At 40.2% G+C, this 19,275-nt stretch overlaps 1 protein-coding gene across 6 annotated transcripts in view; it reads right to left on the reverse strand.

Moving 5' to 3' along the window:
* Nucleotides 1-19,275, reverse strand: part of NSD3 (nuclear receptor binding SET domain protein 3) — a 114,428-nt gene that overhangs the window by 69,072 nt on the left and 26,081 nt on the right. For all 6 annotated transcript variants that reach the window (XM_060693591.2, XM_087875890.1, XM_060693589.2 and 3 more), the window contains exon 2: nucleotides 5,898-6,619. In XM_060693591.2, coding sequence (XP_060549574.1) covers nucleotides 5,898-6,575 — 678 coding nt within the window. In that variant the 5' untranslated portion in view covers nucleotides 6,576-6,619. The remainder of the gene's footprint in view (nucleotides 1-5,897; nucleotides 6,620-19,275) is intronic.

Consider the following 19,275-nt stretch of genomic DNA (forward strand, 5'->3'; position numbering starts at 1 on the left):
AAGTTAATATAGTTAGCATAGTTAGTACTAAATACTAAATCAATATTTTATCTAGCACAGGGGTTAGGACTCACGTCGTCACAGCGGTGTCAAGTGATGTATTGGGACTTTTTTCCCTTTCGCTAAACCAGGAGTGGCCAGTGTATGACCCATCCGGCCGGCAGGATGGGAGTTTGATAGCTCTGATCTAGCACTATCTTTATAAGTCCAGTTCAGTTTGGCCACTCTTGAAGCTCTTTCTACAACTTTAGGAAGTACAAGAAACAAGATCCAGAATTCTTAGTGCTGAGATCCATTAGAACTGTGATGGCAAACCTATGGCACGCGTGACAGAAGTAGCATGCAGTGCCATCTCTCCGGGCATGCGAGCCATCGCCTGTTGCTCTTCCGGGTTCTGGCATGCTGGACAGCTTGTCTTCACACATGCGGGAGCGCCGGAAACTGGAAAAGCAGCTGCCTGAAGCACATGTGTGCACCGGGAAGATAATTTTCTGGTTTCCAGCGCACAGGCCAGCTGGTCTTCGCACACACAAGCATGCCAGAAACCGGAAAACCAGGTGGCCAGTGCACATGTGAACACCAGAAACTGGAATATCATGCACACTGGGTGGTTGCTCTTCTGGTTTCCAGCATGCATGCACATGCTCCCGTTCTGCACTCAGTGCTGAAAAGGTTCCTCAACACTCCATTAGAACCACAGGACAAAAAAGGCTGATCTTCAAGAAAGTCAAACAAGGTCAGGGCTGATTAATTGTTTAATTGGGAGACGATCAAAACTATGGATCACACTGGGATGCTCCCCCACGTCCAAAAACCCATTACAGTATAGGAGAAGGCAATGCTTCTATCTAGCTGCCATGAAAACTGGGTGGACGTGACTATGAAATGATCTAAAGCAGTGGTCCCCATTGTGTACGGCTTGGCGACCCAGCGAGGGAGGGAGAGGGGAACCAGCCTGTTGTTCACACAAGTCAAGCCTGTCACTCGCGCAAGTCAAGCTGTGCACGCACATGCACCAGCCAGCCATTTGTGTGGCCCGGTTCTGAACAGGCCATAGCCTGGTAGTGGGGTTTGGGGACCCCTGATCTAAAGTCAAGATCAACTTGAGATTATTTTTAAACCTTTCATTCAGAATAGAGTCATAGTCAACCTCATTGGGCTATGTGTGATATAAGTTGGTTAGACTAACTTTGGATCAACCTAAACCATTTAGGTTTTAGGAGATTTGAAAGTATACCAGTGATTTCACTACCGCCAATACATCCCACTGCAATGGACATACATTCATTAATAAATGGACAACTTTGCACTTTTAACAAAAAGGATATTATGAGGGAATCGTCATATTTGAGAAATTGTGGTGCGGTGGCCTAGAGGTGGAGCTCTCGCCTCACAATCAGGAGGCCGTGAGTTCGATCCTAGGTAGAGGCAGATATTTCTCTCTCTGGGCACAATGAGAATATATCTGCTGAACAAAACTCCGCATTGGCGACAGGAAGGCATCTGGCCAGTAAACACTCAGCTCCATTCAGTTGCCCAGACCCCATAATCCGCAAGGTCGTTAAAAGAAGATGATCATATTTCTGAAATAATTTTTTCAATTTCAGCAGCATTTAACATGGCTGCACAGGTTAGTCACTGCCATTTTCCAGAATTCACCACAAGTTTCACTTTGAAGTTTTCTGAGAACTGTTACTATTATTGTAGGAATCCTCTTGCAATCTCTCTCCTTCCTAATATGATAGGCAAGCTGATTCATGTCTTCAACCCTTTTCTTCCCAATAAAGAAACAGAATGCATAACCCAGTGAATTACAATCTTCATCACTGATTCTAAACATATGAGCAGAATCCAGGCAGACAGCCAATTGTGATTGAATTAGAACAGGACCATTTTAAGATGTTTGTTGCATTTGTAGTGTAGAATGAAGGCAGAAGTAGATAAGAATTATTTAACTGTAACAGCATAGGAGGATATAAATTTAGAACCTATGAATAAGTAATTTAAATGTACAAATCGTTCTGGGGACTGCAAGGCAACTTGCCAGCTTTTAAATTTATCTCATTTATGGACAGATATTTTGTGGAAATGTTCTGTCGCTTTCTTTCTGAAGGGCTGTTCCATAGTGGGCCTGTTTTGTTCAGAGGGACATTTGTCTCCTTCCTTCCATTTACTGGTGAAGTTGAGTCACCCATATCATAAACTCATTTGAGAGGGGGGAGGGAGAAAAGGTGTGAGCAGATTATCACCATCAAAGCATTAATTGTTCCAAATGTGCATTTCTCAACGTCTTCTTCATTAGCCTTATAAAATAGGTCCCAATTACAATCTTCACAGAGACAAAAGTAGCTTGCTAAGGCCATTTTTTGAAAGTAAAGGTACTCCTAAACCAGGGGTCAGCAACCCGTGGCTCTGGAGCCACATGTGGCTCTTTCATCCCTCTGTTGCAGCTCTCTGTCGCCGGTCGGTGCCTGTTCTGTCCCCGTCCCACACACGCACCCCCACAGACGGCCCGGAGTTAATAAGCCACACGACAAAACTCTTTGAAGATAAAGCTGGCAGCAACCCAGTGGCTAGCTGCCAATTCAGACTTTACTCACACAAAACAAAGATTAGACTGCAAGCATTCCGATAAAGCAGGCAAAATTTCCGCAATACAAGGATTAGTCCAAATGCAGTCCTACAAGGCAGGCAGAAGTCCAGTAACGCAGAGATCATGGATTATTTCTAGTTTTTGCTCGTCACAAACTGAACCGGCCACCACACCCACATTTATACCCTGTGAGGTGTGGTCCAGTGACTCAGCTAATCTCTGGCATGCCTTCCCCTCTGCTGCGCATGCTTCTCCCTGCGCCTCTGCCGAGGGTCCAGCCAGCACTTATATCCTTCGTCGCTGTCCACCTGTGGCTGCAGGGACGTGCTTGGCTCTGGGCCTATCTCTTGGCCTTCGGTGTCCTCCAGAGGCATTGCCAGAGAGGAGGGTCCTGGAGAGGGAGGCCTTGCCAACTCCTCTCCCTCACTCTCAGAGTCTGCATCTGTCAATAGCCCAGGCTCAGGCAAACATCTATCAGTCTTTTAGAGTTTTCTTTCAACACTAACATTCAAATGAAATTACTTTTCAAATGGAGTGAAAATTTAATTTGGGAGATGGCATGGGGCTGTTCAGTCATACAGCATTACTTGTAAAGGCTATTTTTTAATAACTTGCTTAAGTCTATTAAAAGAAATGTTGGGTGGCCACCAGCATTATGCCACATTTCCTCATAGTTTAACCGCGCCTTCTAAGACAGTTTACATGTATTCTGTCGTCGCATTGGGCAATCTTTCAGCTAGTCTACTGAAGTCTGGATCAATAAAGAGCATTTTTTTTTTGTTTTGCAGAAACAAAGCAAATGCTTGTGCATCATTGTTTCATGAGTATCCCTATTAATGTTTATAGAATTACTACCACGTTTCCCCGAAAATAAGACATCCCCTGATAATAAGCCCAATCGGGCTTTTGAGCGCATGTGCTAAAATAAGCCTTCCCCCGAAAATAAGCCCTCCAAAGAGGAGTCCCATCTTGCTCCACGCACCCCAAAATAATAAGGCCTCCCCAAAAATAAGGCCAAGCGCTCATTTCGGGGTTAAAAAAAAATATAAGACAGCATCTTATTTTCGGGGAAACACGATATATAGAATAGAGTAGAGTAGAGTAGAGTAGAGTAGAGTAGAGTAGAGTAGAGTAGAGTAGAGTAGAGTAGAATAGAATAGAATAGAATAGAATAGAATAGAATAGAATAGAATAGAATAGAATAGAATAGAATAACAGAGTTGGAAAGGACCTTGGATGTCTTCTAGTCCAACCCTCTGCCTAGGCAGGAAACCTTACACAACTTCAGACAAATGGCTATCCAACATCTTCTTAAAAACCTACAGTGTTGGAGCATTCACAACTTCTGGAGGCAAGTTGTTCAACTGATTAATTGTTCTGTCAGGAAATTTCTCCTTAGTTCTAAGTTGCTTCTCTCCTTGATTATAGAATCAGCTACCACTGATTGAAAGAGTCATCTCACAACTTTGTGTACCAAAAGCAAAGGTCTAAAGACAGAACTATGAGACCAATTCCACAAAACAAGTAGTTTATAGTCAATGGAATCATAACAAATGAAATGATGCCAAAATATGATCTGCGTGTACAGACGACAACATAATCAGACAAACCAATATGGTCTGGTGGTTAAGGTGCTGGTTTAGAAACCAGGAGGCTGGGAGATCTAGTCCCGCTTTAGGCATGAAAACCAGCTGGGAGCTTTTGGGCCGGTCACTTTCTCTTAGGCCACCTCACAGGGCTGTTGTTGTGGGGAAAATAGGAGGAGGAAGTACGTGCTGCCTGGAGTTACTTATAAATAAAGTGTTGGATAAAAGTCCAATAAACAAACCAATAAATAAATGTTGCAATTACATACTTATGGTGAACATCAGCTACAAGTACTAAGTCAGTGTGTTTGTGTAAAGTCATCACACATACTTCCTCTTTACCCTTCTGTAGATGTCCATGCATTTAGTGGTTAAGGCTTCAGTCTGAGAATAATCCCCATTGAACTTAATGAACATTATGAATAGCTACGGATACTACTGGATTACACTGAAGATAACATTTGAAACTTCTAAATTACTCTTTTATCTAAAATACCGTGTTTCCTCGAGAATAAGAACCCTGTCTTATATTTTTTTGAACTCTGAAATAAGCGCTTGGCCTTATTACCATGCGCTCAAAAGCCCGATTGGGCTTATTATCAGGGGATGTCTTATTTTGGGGGAAACAGGGTAGTATTTTAACACCTTCAGGCAGATGATTCGATTAGCAAATTATTGCATGAAAATTAGAAATTATCATATGAAACTAAATAAAGTGTAGCCTGTTTTATATGAATTGTTCTCGGCGTTATTGTGATTTCTGCACAAAACAGTTACCCCATTCACACAGGGAGGCTTATAATTTAATACAGAAAAAGAAAAAGAAAAAAAAGAGAGAGAGAGAAAATGCAAAAAGACCAAGAATTGTTAACAGAAAATGTACTGCAAATGATTTTCACTCTCTCTCCCTAATTATACCCCAAAATGAAGCACCGTATAACTTTAATAGCCATCATGTCACTCAGCTGTACTAAAATTACTGAGATAATATTCACCCATCAATAGTATTGTACAATCTAGAAGAATCTAAAGTTTTTTATAAATTATTCTGACAATCTGCATAGTTGGTTGCAAAAGATGGTTTAGGATTTTTTTCTCCTGTGGTAGAGAAAAATCTATATATATTTTTTTTATTAATAAAATGCATTTATACAAACAAACAGTCCAGGACTGAATGCTACTAAGCAATCTTTGGGCACTGATTGGCAATATTCCATAAAAGCCAAGCTGACAAACGGATGAAAAAAATATTAAGAAAAAGACTCAGAAAAGCAATGCTTTGCAGCAACATTAAAAAGAAAAAATAAGAGGAAGAGAAAGAGAAAGAGGAAGAGGAGGAGGAGGAGGAGGAAGAGGAAGAGGAAGAGGAAGAGGAAGAAGAAGAAGAAGAAGAAGAAGAAGAAGAAGAAGAAGAAGAAGAAGAAGAAGAAGAAGAAGAAGAAGAAGAAGAAGAAGAAAAGGAGGAGGAGGAGGAGGAGGAGGAGGAGGAGGAGAAGGAGAAGAAGAAGAAGAGGAGGAGGAGGAGGAGGAGAAGGAGGAGGAGAAAGAGAAGGAGAAGAGGAGGAGGAGGAGGAGGAGGAGGGGGAGGAGGAGGAGGAGGAGAAGGAGGAGGAGGAGGAGAAGGAAGAGGAGGAGGAGGAGGAGGAGAAGGAGAAGGAGAAGGAGAAGGAGAAGGAGAAGGAGAGGAAACTGAATTATTATTTTTTACTCCAACTTACATTTTGCTCCTCCGGCTCGAGTTTGGGAATCTTACGTGACTTGCGCTCTTCTGAATGGGCAGCGTCATGCTTGCTACTTTTTTTCCGTTTCTCCTTCCTCCCTTCGTGTTTGGACTTCGCAAACTCGCTCGCTTGCACTTCGTTTAAAAGATCCCCACACAGCGAGGACTCGAACAATTCCCTGCCGTTCTGGATAGTTTTGGTTATTTTTAGTTTAATTTCTGGTGAGCCTGTCTTCTTTGGAATCACCGTCTGGGAGGCTGAGGGAGGTGGGGGCTGGGGAGGAGAGGGTTTTTCCAGAAGGTCATGTGGCCTTAGGTTAGAGTTCTCCATTTGATAATACTCCGGTGGGCTAAAGTTTCTAACGGTGCCAAAGCCGTTGGCGGAGCCATTGGGATATTGGCTGAAGGGCTGGAATTTGGTCTGGGGCTCGTACATGCCAATTTGGGGAAATCCATTAATGAGGGGCGGAAGGTCCTCCGCTGTTGGCGTGGGATACTGAAAACCTTGCTGCAAGGCAAGGGCAGCTTCATAGGGTGTCTGTCGACCATCTTCCGTGATGTCGCTGTGGGCATCGAAAGCATCCTCTTGGCGGTTGTTCGCCGAATCAATGAGTTGAGGTGGTTGCTGAATTGTGTTTCCCATGATCCCTTGCATGAAAGAGAAGGAGAAATCCATTGTTCTGCTCCAGCATCCTTAGCTTTCCCTTTTTCTCATAGGGCCTAAAATGAGAGAAGGAAAGAGAGAGAGAGAGAGAGAGAGAAAAAAAAAAAAGACGTGATTCTATGGCTTCTCTGGCAAAATTTAGAAAAATCAAGGCGATCGCTACGATTGAACAGGAATTTCCCCCTTTCTGCTAACAAGGTTTCAAAGCAGAGGTGAAATTCAACTTTTTTTTTACTACTCGTTCTGTGGGCGTGGCTTGGTGGGCGTGGTGTGGGAGGATACTGCAAAATCTCCATTTCCACCCCACTCTGGGGCCAGCTAGAAGTGGTATTTGTCGGCTCTCCGAACTACTCAAAATTTCCACTGCCGGTTCTCCAGAACCTGTCAGAACCTGCTGGATTTCACCCTTGTTTCAAAGGCTAGTAACTTTACTACAGCATGAACTCTGGTGTGTTGAGCAAATGTTTTTTATTTGGTACACAAAAGACTTTTCAGCGTTATTGTAAGGCAACAAAAGATCAGGTCCATGTGAAGGTCTAATTAAACTGATTTATTGCTAATCATGCCTATGCACAGGAATCTTCTCAACTAATGGTTAACACCTGCTTGGAGTTAGATGAGCGTTAATGGAATTCAAGGGTGGCTGGATTACTTAGCTTGTAGCTATGTAGGGATTCTAAGGCTGATGTCTTTTTTCAATCCACCCCTGGGTTGGGCCACTCCTTCTCCTGCATCAGGTGAGTCAATTGTGGTCATAAGTTGAGGACTATCTGTATGCAATAAAAAAAATTCTACCTACAATGGATCTTTCTGTAGAGAAATGTTCACATGAGGGCTACATCCCTCTCTCTATTTCTATTCTAAATGGGGAAAAGAGGCTGAAATTGTCTACAGGGCCAATTCTTAATTTGGGGAAACTAAAACTTATCAAAGAGAGTCTAATGGCCTCTACCTTAGACTACGTTTTACACTGCAGTAGCCATAAAACATCCTAATTCAAAGGTTATATTCTCAATAAGGAGGAAAACTCAGTAAGGAGGAAAACTGACTGGATGCTGCATACAAATTTAAACTTCTTTTTTTTTCCTCTTGTAAAAATCCCCTCAACAGCCGGTACTCAAACCTGGTATTTAAACATTTTTATGGAAATATGTAAAGAAATGAAAAAGCTATTCTATTATAGTTTCCAAACCAAAATATTTTCCTTATTAACCACATGATGTATTTGGCTCTCTTCGTTTTCAATTATCAGCACAGTGCAGGGGTTCGTCTTTCTAAAAAAATATATAGTTATAGCCCTTTAATCCTGTAGAATATTTTAAATATATGAATCCTCAATAACAAATTATCTTGTTTTAACTGCATATTAAACTTGGAGCGGAATCAAGGTAATGTTGTACTTAAAAATGCATGGTTTTGAACTCATAATTACTGCTGATGGGACTGTTCAACATGTAGTTCAGTGGCTTTATGACTTATTTGGGCTTCTGATTGATATTTTATCTTACCTTTTTTTTCCCCCAGGAGCTCAGGGCCACAATCTTAGCACTTTCCCTTTCAATTCCCCACCCCCCCCACCAATAACTCCCTTGTCATAGGTTAAGCCTGTGAGATTGTAACAGACCCAGAGGTACATTTGAAAATCGGCCTAGGGATGGGCACCTTGTTGGTAGCTTCCCATCTAGTTAATTAATCTTTAAAAACCCAAGTTAGTCACAGCAAAGATAATAATGGGAGACCAGGATGTGCAGTTTCTTTTTTTTTTTTGACTACATATATTATAAAATATGAAATAAAGAAAGACAGAAGAACATTAAGATGTGCAGTTTCAAAGCAGAAAGATTTGAAGTGTTCCAAGACCACCTCGACACCGAAAAGAGCATTTTGCAATCAGAATAACAACCAATGACGGGGTTAGCGTTTGTTAAGAATAAAAGGAGTGAAAAATGTTTCTTTCGTCTTCAAATCTGTTCTATACTAGGAGAAGAAAAAAAAAGAAAAGAAAAGCCACAGCCATTGACCACTTACTTTCCCCTCTACAAAAACAGAACACAAAAGCAGAAGTAACAGAGTTGGCTGTTGTGGATCTGATATTCCTGTGCATTAAACGAAGAAAAGAGGAAGGAGAAAAATCCTGATTACAATTGAAAGAAGACATTAAAGTCTGGGCAGGCTTGTGCAACTTGAAGTGAGCCAGTATTCGGAGAAACGGAATGGACTTTCTGAGATATTTTAATCGCAAAATATATTTTAGAATGCAGGCACAATCCCATCAGGCCTTACAACGCTTGAAGAATACAAATGAGGTTATTCAAGAAGCTCTGCTGTTAAACCTTCTATCTAATGAGGCCATTTCTTTCTAACACTTATTGTTATGAGTTGAGCCGAAAGAAAAGGACTCGGCCTTACTGGAATGTAACAGGGCTCCCCAGTTTGAGAACTAATTATGCAAAACACAAATAAACAGCTTAGTTTAGCAATTAGTCACAGTAGCTGTAGCTGTGCGGGACATGCTAATTCACATCGTGGTTTGACTTCCTCTAACATGTGAAGATAAAACATAAGTCACTTACTGGTTTTGGGTGCAAGAATACTAACTGTAGCCTGACCTGTTCTTGAACAAGCAGCCCGAAGAATAGACTTTGCATGCTGCTGAGCCCAGTCTGTTAGCTGTTAACCCTTCAAAGCAATGACACAGGATGCACAATTTATTATTATTTTTTTAAAAGGAGCAATATGTAAGCAGGATTTCCATAGCTTAATTTTTTTTTTTTTCATCTTCTGTAGGTGTGTCTTCATGGCTGGTTAGGAAAAAAAATCAGCTTTCCTTTTCCTACATACAGATATCAACTGGGGCAATGCCAGGTTTTTTTTTTTTTTTTTTCCTGGTTGTCTTAAATCAGGGATGAATAATTTGCAAGGCACACCTGAACCAGGAAGTCCTACCACTGAAATTCAGAGTCACAATAACCCATCTTTATGCTACAGTTTTTCCTACGACCATAAGGCTGGGGACGGGAGCAAGAGGCTTCAAGGAGGCAAACCGTTCTTATTTCTAGCTTTAAAATCCCCCAACTCCAGCATAACAACTTAAAATATATTTTGTTGTTAGTTGCAAAGTCGTGTCCGACCCATCGAGACCCCATGGACAATGTTCCTCCAGGCCTTCCTGTCCTCTACCATCCTCTGGAGTCCATTTAAGCTCACGCTGACTGCTTCAGTGACTCTATCCAGCCACCTCGTTCTCTGCCGTTCCCTTCTTCTTTTGCCCTCAATCCTTCCCAGCATTACACTCTTCTCCAGGGAGTCCTTCCTTCTCATTAGGTGGCCAAAGGATTTGAGTTTCACCTTCAGGATCTGGCCTTCTAAAGAGCAGTCTGGGTTGATCTCCTCTAGGACTGACCGGTTGGATCACCTTGCAGTCCAAGGGACTCGCAGGAATCTTCTCCAGCACCAGAGTTCAAAGGCCTCCATTCTCTGACGCTCAGCCTTTCTTATGGTCCAACTTTCACAGCCATCCATTGCAACTGGGAAAACCATAGCCTTGACTATACACACTTTCGTTGGCAAGGTGATGTCTCTGCTTTTTAATATGTTGTCTAGATTTGCCATAGCTTTCCTTCCCAGGAGCAAGTGTCTTTTTTTTTTTTTAATTTGATTTATATGCTGCCCTTCTCCGGAGACTCAGGGCAGCTTACAATGCATTAAGCAATAGCCTTCATACTTTTGTATGTTTTTACAGTCAGCTTATTGCCCCCACAAACTGGATCCTCAATTTACCTACCTTAGAAAGGATGGAAGGCTGAGTCAACCTTGAGCCTGGCAAGATTCGAACTTACTAATTGCAGACAGCTGGAGTTAAATTACAATTCATTAGTCTGCTGAGCTATCCAGGCTCTTTTAATTTCTTGGCTGCAGTCCCCATCTGTGGTTTCTAAAATCCCCCAACTCCAGCATAATAACTTAAAATATGTATCTTGTTTCAAAATTCAGCAACAGATTTCAAATATTTGGGACATTTCAAAGGATGAAAATGGGGCCATCTATCTACCGAAATCACTAAAACCCATTCCCACTCTCAATAGAAAAAAAAGCAAAATGTTGACTTCATTCTTTTTGAGGTGCCACTGTGTTTCAGACAATATCACCTTTATTCTGCACATACTTTTTTTACAAACCTTTGATACAACAACTGTATCTATATATAGAGAGAGGGATAAGGGAACCTTTCTCACTGGCCAGGAGGAAAGAGACTGCTGGGTTCCTGTTGCCATTAATGGCAGGATAATAATTTAATAATTATTTTAATAGCAAAATAATCTGATTCTACCAACCAACCAGATCACTTAATTAGTAGGCCCAGATTGCTTAATTTCCCACTGCTAATGGCAACAAGAAGCCAGTGATCTGCATTAGGTCCCTTGGGAGGGCAGGAGGCAAGAGAAAAGTAGTATGAATCAGGGTGGATCAACTTGATTAAATCATAATTTAAATCATCATTTCAATCACTAGTAAAAAGGCTTGATTTAAATCAACTCGATTTAAATTGTAATCTTTAAAGAGCAACTGTCACCTCTGTCCCGCAGTGGCTCCTCCTAACTCACCGCTGTTGACTCACCGATAGTCCCAGTGTTGCAGAATATACAGCCTCATGCTGCATAACTAAGCTCCATTTCATGCTGAATAAACTAAATTATTAATGTATCTTAAATAGAAAACTATCTTTAGATACAATTTTTACTCCAAAAGCATTTTATTAAAATAAATTTGATAAAAATAAAAAAAAATCCAATTTAAATTTTTTTAAAAAAACAATTTTTTTTAAAATCATCAATTTTTATCCACCCTGGTATGTGTGCATGCATGAATGTTTATTTTTATGAATATAAAGAGAAAGTTTATATTCAGGAGCCTGGATAGCTCAGCAGACTAATGCATTGTAATTTAACTCCAGCTGTCTGCAATTATTAAGTTCGAATCTTGCCAGGCTCAAGGTTGACTCAGCCTTCCATCCTTTCTAAGGTAGGTAAATTGAGGACCCAGTTTGTGGGGGCAATAAGTTGACTTTGTAAAAATATACAAAAGTATGAAGGCTATTGCTTAACACATTGCAAGCCGCCCTGAGTCTCTGGAGAAGGGCGGCATATAAATCAAATTTTTAAAAAAAAGGTTTATAGGGATATGAATGAAAAACTTGTCATTTTATCCTTCTCATCTTTCCTACTACCTTCTCCTATTGGTATCTTACGATTATGATTACATTACTTTGTTGTTTGTATGTACATTGGGAGCGTCTGCATTGGAGACAAATTCCTTTTGTGTCCAACACACTTGGCCAATAAAGAACTATTCCATTTTGTATTGTATTGTATATTCTCTATTTGTTCTGTATTCTCTATTCTACTCTCTATTCCATTCCATTCCATTCCATTCCATTCCATTCTGTATTCTATTCTATTTTCTATATTTAATCTGTATTCTCTATTCTATTATGTATTATTTATTATTATTTGTATTATGTATCTATTCTGTTATGTACTATGTATCTATTCTATTATATATTATTCTATTATGTATTATTCTATTAAGTATTATGTATACCACACGTCTTCTGAATAGTTTTTACCCCAGAGCTATAATTGCACTCAACAATGAACTAAAGGGCCACCATCAGTGAGCTGTTGGACAGCATTACTTGGTCTGTTGTGTGGATGCTTGGGTAGTATAGGGTTGGGGAATTTTTGGTGGGTGGGGATGTGTCTGGGGATTGTCATGTGTGTTGGACCTGGTCTCTGGGTGCTGTGTTAATTTCGTTGTATGGGTATACTGTGTATATACGTACAATGACAATAAACTTTATATATATTCTATTCTCCATTCCATTCCATTCCACTCTAAACTTTCCCCTGTAATGGAAAACTGTGACCTTAGAGATGAAACGCTTGCCAACTTTAGTTTAAGGCATATTCCAGCTAAACAAAGTTTCGACGTTTGCATACCACTTTTAGAATAACTCAAAAAAATGGGTCTGAAACAAACACCCCTCTCCCCGAAATTAACAGACAAAGAATGCTAGCCTTCTTGAAGACGGCTTTCTACTTCTGCAGCTTTTAACCTCCTTGCCACATATGCATTGCTTAAAGAAGCAGAACATGACAGGTGCCGAGAATTTTCTTTTTGGTAGCGCGTTTTTTAAATGTTCACTAAAATGACAGCATACTTCTGCTTTACTCTTTTGATTACAGGAATGCATAAGTGAGTTATGTCAACGTGTGAGGAAACGAAAGACTGGCGTCAGCAAAAACGCAGCCATAAGGGAAATCTTGAGTAAGTTTGCTTTCCCCCACCTCCCTAGGTTTTTCTCTGTTTTTATTAACTTTCTGGCCCAAAACAACCTTAGGCATTTTTAACAGCTCACTATATAACGGGGCCCAATGAAACTCTGACATTACTGAATTCCAACACATCTTTTCAATATCACCTTCTGCAAGCAAACATCCTTTAAACAATCCAAAAATGACCTCAGTTACAGAATCCGGACCAATCAATGAGAGAACGTTATAAAACGGAAATTATTTGCAAAGGTTCTCTGTCACAGGAGTGGAATAGAATAGAATAGAATAGAATAGAATAGAATAGAATAGAATAGAATAGAATAGAATAGAATAGAATAGAATAGAATAGAATAGAATAGAATAGAATAGAATAGAATTCTTTATTGGCCAAGTGTGATTGGACACACAAGGAATTTGTCTTGGTGCATACGCTCTCAGTGTACATAAAAAGATAAGATACATTCGTCAAGAATCATAAGGTACAACACTTAATGATAGTCCTAGGGAAACAGTCAATATAAATCGTAAGGATACCAGCAACAAGGTTACAGTCATACAGTCATAAGTGGGAGGAGATGGGTGATAGGAACAATGAGAAGATTAATAGTAATGCAGACTTAGTGAATAGTTTGACAGTGTTGAGGGAATTATTTGTTTAGCAGAGTGATGGCGTTCGGGAAAAACCTGTTCTTGTGTCTAGTTGTTCTGGTGTGCAGTGCTCTATAACTTCGTTTTGAGGCTAGGAATTGAAACAGTTGATGTCCAGGATGCGAGGGGTCTGTAGATATTTTCACAGCCCTCTTTTTGACTCATGCAGTATACAGGTCCTCAATGGAAGGCAGGTTGGTAGCCATTGTTTTTTCTGCAGTTCTAATTATCCTCTGAAGTCTGTGTCTGTCTTGTTGGGTTGCAGAATCAAACCAGACAGTTATGGAGGTGCAGATGACAGACTCAAAAATTCCTCTGTAGAACTGGATCAGCAGCTCTTTGGGCAGTTTGAGCTTCCCGAGTTGGTGCAGAAAGAACATTCTTTGTTGTGCTTTTTTGATCATGTTTTTGATGTTGGGTGTCCATTTTAGGTCGTGAGATATGGAATGTAGATTAGACCAGGGGTCTCCAACGTTGGCAGCTTTACGACTTGCGGACTTCAAACTCCCAGAACAGCAAAGCTGGCTGAGGAGTTCTGGGAATTGAAGTCCACAAGTCTTAAAGCTGCCAAGGTTGGATTAGAGTAGACCATGGCAACAGCAGTGCCATTTCAAGTTTCATTATTGTGGTATGCTCTGACAAAAGTGAAACACCGATAGATAGCTACCCCTCCAGTTAATTCTTGAATAAGTACAAGTTTAGATGCAAAACAGTGTGGATAAAAATTGATGTTTTTTTTTTAAAAAAAAATGATCGATTTTTTAAAAATTAAATCTGATTTTTTTTGATTTATCAAATTTATTTTAATAAAATGCTTTTGGAGTAAAAGAAATCTATGTAAAGATGGTTTTCTATTTAAGATACATCAATAATTTAGTTTATTCAGCATGGAATGGAGTTTAGCTATGTAGCATTCTGCAATTTTGGGACTATCGGTGAGTCAACAGCAGGTCACAGGAGGAGCTGCTGCGGGACAGAGATGACAGTTGCTCTTTAAAGACTACAATTTAAATCGAGTTGATTTATGGCTGTTTGCAGTGTCACAGGGTCCTGTGGCCGCAATTTCTGACATTTTTTTGCCAGAAATTAGCATTCACTTCTGGTTTTCAGCAAAAAGCACCCCTTAGCGAACAACAGATTCACCTAAAATCTGTGGCTAAAAGAAAGGTGGTAAAACAGGGACTGATCACATGGTGATCCGCTTTACGACCAGGATAAAAATCGATGATTTTTTTTTTAAATCGGATTTTTAAAAATTTAAATCCAATTTTTTTGATTGTTATCAAATTTATTTTAATAAAATGCTTTTGGAGTAAAAAAATCTATCTAAAGATAGTTTTCTATTTAAGATACATTAATAATTTAGTTTATTCAGCATGGAATGGAGCTTAGTTATGAAGCATGAGACTGTATATTCTGCAATATTTATATTTTTGGTAAACTCAATTCAATGAATCCAAGCTCTGCAAGCTGAGATAACATGCACTGCATCGAGGCATTCCACACAATTTTACAATAACCATGAGATAAATCATAAAACAAAGTTCAGGAATATTCCTTTATCCCACTGTTTTGCAAATCTATGCACACTACAAACTGCATGATTCTTTGAAGAGAAATGCATCTGTACCAACAGGCTCTAAGTGTGAGGAGGAAGGGCAAGCAGTAAAAATGAAAGTGAAACCTTCTAAGCAGCGTTAAAATGAATGGGACGGCCGGTGAGTCAAAGGACGGCCGGTGAGTCAACAGCGGGTCAGAGGAGGAGCCACTGTGGGACAGAGATGACAGTTGCTCTTTAAAAATTATGATTTAAATCAAGTTGATTTATTAGTGTTTACTAATGATTTAAATCACTTTTACTAGTGATTTAAATCAACTTAATTTAAATCTAATCCACCCTGTTTATGTCTGTCAGGACTTATGACTAGAACTGTGGGGCTCAATTATGGTCAGAACTCGAGGACTACACTGTACAGCTAAAACACTGAATCCGTGTCCCAACAATTTAAACGAAGGGTCAGGATAGTCACATGCGGTATCCCAAATTCTTTACAGCTCTTCCTGAACTCTTTCACGGGAGAAATCGTGAGGCTGCAATCCAGAACTGAATCTCATCAGAGCTCCAGAAATCACCACTCAGTGAAGTGGAACAAAATAAAATTATTGCATCGATACATCCGTTATCCGTGCCTCCAAATCTGTTCTTGTGGAGTGCAATGCATTTTGTTCTTCCACACGCATATATTTCATACATATAATCACCCCAACTGTTTCATTCATTAAACAGCACGTGAAGTAGCGTTCTTTGAATTTTGCCATCATTTGAGATCATCATGTGCTACTACCTCAGTAAAGTGAAATTATAGGAAACAAATCAACTTTACCTCTGTTTAAAGTTATATCCTGTCTAATCTTTTCCCCCCTCCTGTTCAACCAAGTTCAATTCTTGGAGACTGTCTGGACAAGTCCCTGCAGTTTCTTGGCAAAGTTTTTCAGAAGTGGTTCGCCATTGCCTCCAATTTAAGGCTGAAAGAAAGCGACTGGCCCAGGGGTCTGCAACCTTAAACACTCAAAGAGCCATTTGGACCCATTTCCCACAGAAAAGAAAACCCCGGGAGCCACAAAACCCTTCTTGTGCCTGACTATTTCTTGAGCGGCCACAAAACTAGCATATGTAGTTGAATTAAATGTTCTGCTTTCTTCTGAAACTTTTCTTTTCTTGGATTTATCCATGGTTGGCCTACCGGGGGTTGAAAAGCTCAATAAATCACGTGCTGGTGGGTGTTGCCCATTGGTGGCTGGAGAATTCTGGGGAATTGAAGTCCACAAGTCTTAAAGCTGCCAAGTTTGAAGACCTCTGCATTAATGAATTGCGGAGAGCAACATGCGTTATGGGAAAGTGTTTAGTTTTGAGGCCTGAAGACATTTGCGACATGCTCAAAATGCTATAAAAAGCAATAATGGCAATTCTGTATTTTTCCACGGTTTACTCACGTGCTGGAATTCATTATCAGAGTGGTTCATTCCTGAAAATTAATATTCTACGAGATGACCAGCAGAAAGGAAATTATGATGCACTCAACGTGCAGTCCTCACTGGAACTGCACCTACATGGATGCAGCGGGATAAGTATGCAGTGGGGTACCACAAGGTTTTGTTTTAGGCCCAGTGCTCTTCAACATCTTCATCAATGACTTGGATGAGGGGATAGATGGGGAAATCATCAAATTTGCAGATGACACCAAGCTGGCAGGAATAGCCAACACTCCAGAAGATAGGCTTAAGATACAGAAGGATCCTGACAGACTGGAACATTGGGCGCTATCTAACAAAATGAAGTTCAATGGTGAAAAAAAGTAAGGTTCTACATTTAGACAAGAAAAAAACAAATGCACAGGTATAGTATAGGTCAGTGATGGCTAACCTTTTTGCCGTCGTGTGCCAAAAGTTGGGGGAGCGTGGAGGGGTCATGCTCACGCATACCCACACCCATAATTTAATGCACCCCGCCCCCTGTGCATGCGCGCGCTCCCCCCGCTTTTGGCACGCAATGGCATGGTGGGCCCAGTAGGCCCGTTTTTCACCCTCCCCAGGCTCCAGAGAATTTCTAGGAGCCTGGGGAGGGCAAAAACAGCCTTCCCCATCTTCGGAGGCTCTCTGGAGGTCGGAAACGAGCCTGTTTTTCACTCTCCCCAGGCTCCAGCTTTCACTTGAAGTGTTAATACTACTTTATAATGTCTTGGTAAAATCACACTTGGAATACTGTGTCTAATTTTGGTTGCCATGATGTAAAAAAGAGGTTGAGACCATAGAAAGAGTGCAGAGAAGAGCAACAAAGATGATTAGGGGATTGGAGGCTAAAACATATGAAGAATGATTGCTGGAATTCGATATGTCTAGTAATTTAATGAAAAGGAGGACTAGGGGTGACATGATAGCAGTGTTACAATATCTCAAGGGTTGCCTCAAAGAAGAGGGAGTCAAGCTATTCTCCAAAGCACCTGAGGGTAGAACAAGAAGCAATGGGTGGAAACTAATCAAGGAGAGAAGCAACTTAGAACTAAGGAGAAATTTCCTGACAGTGAGAACAATTAATCAGTGGAACAACTTGCCTCCAGAAATTGTGAATGCTCCAACTGGAAGTTTTTAAGAAGAGACTGGACAAAACGTTTGTCTGAAATGGTATAGGGTTTCCTGCCTGAGCAAGGGGTTGACTAGAAGATCTCCAAGATCCCTTCTAACTCTGTAATTCTGTTCTGTTCTATGTTCATTTCTAGGCAAAAAAATTTTTAAAAAACTTTTAATATTTACTTTTACTGGAGGAATATCAGTAACAAAATAAGATGATGAATTTTTAATCCTGCAACTACGGCCCATTATGTAGCTAAACGTAAGTATGTTTACTTTCCTTGCTGTCTTAACTCTTCTATAAACAGTGTGGTTTGGGAAGTGCTTAGGTTCTAGCGCGGCCTTCGTTCTAACAACAACATGCTTCAAATAAAGTACAACAGTAGTAACAAAAACAATACTTATCTTCTAGTGTAAACGGTGCTTGGAGAAGCAATACAGATTTGGAAATAGAAAGAAACGGTCCTTGAGCCTCAGAAATGCGGAAGAGGGAGGAGTTTCTTATCTTTACCCATTTACCTTTTGTGAAATGGGTGCTTCGCTAAGCTGCCTATAATATAATTCTGTATCTGAAGATGGAAAGTCAGCCTCTGCCCTCTTCACAGCTTCCTGAGGAAGGTCTGTGGGTTTTTTTTTTTTTTCTGTAACAGGCCAAATAGAGCAGACATTTTGTGGTGATCAGTGTGACATTTTCTCAGGTTTCCAAATTTGCCTTCAGGGCCGAAAAGATCAGGCAGCCCAGATGTTCTCTGTGAACCAGCCGTGAGCACGTAGGAAGAGCTCGGTTGGATCAAGCCAAAGGTCCAAGATAGCTCAGGATTTTTCTCCCCAGAGAACAGAACAGTTCCAAGGCCGCACCATCCAGCAATTAGTTGGAGGATTACTGTTACCCAGATGGAACGTAACAATGAGCAAATCTTTGTGGTGTTTATTTAAAAATTCTGTTTTTAACTCCTGTAAATAAAGGGATGTTGTTGAGTTGGATGCCAGGAAAATTGCTTCATTTTTTAAAGGAATTGTGATATTTCAATGCAGAACAGTTCTACCGTGTTTTCCCGAAAATAAGACATCCCCTGATAATAAGCCCAATCGGGCTTTTGAATGCATGCACTGAAATGAGGAGCCTTGGTAGTACAGTGGTTTAAAGTACCCTGTTATTAACACAGCTGCCTGCAATTAAAATAAATTTGATAAAAATAAAAAAAATCCAATTTAAATTTTTTTAAAAAAACGATTTTTTTTTAAAACATCAATTTTTATCCACTCTGGTATGTATGCATGCATGAATGTTTATTTTTATGAATATAAAGAGAAAGTTTATATTCAGGAGCCTGGATAGCTCAGCAGACTAATGCATTGTAATTTAACTCCAGCTGCCTGCAATTAGTAAGTTCGAATCTTACCAGGCTCAAGTTTGACTCAGCCTTCCATCCTTTCTAAGGTAGGTTAAATGAGGACCCAGTTTGTGGGGGCAATAAGCTGACTTTGTATATATATACAAAAGTATGAAGGCTATTGCTTAACGCATTGTAAGCCGCACTGAGTCTCCGGAGAAGGGCGGCATATAAATCAAATTTAAAAAAAAAAAAGCCCTCTCCGAA

This window comes from Pantherophis guttatus, chromosome 9 (assembly GCF_059756535.1).
Source record: "Pantherophis guttatus breed Tessera chromosome 9, ASM5975653v1, whole genome shotgun sequence".
Lineage (NCBI taxonomy): Eukaryota > Metazoa > Chordata > Lepidosauria > Squamata > Colubridae > Pantherophis > Pantherophis guttatus.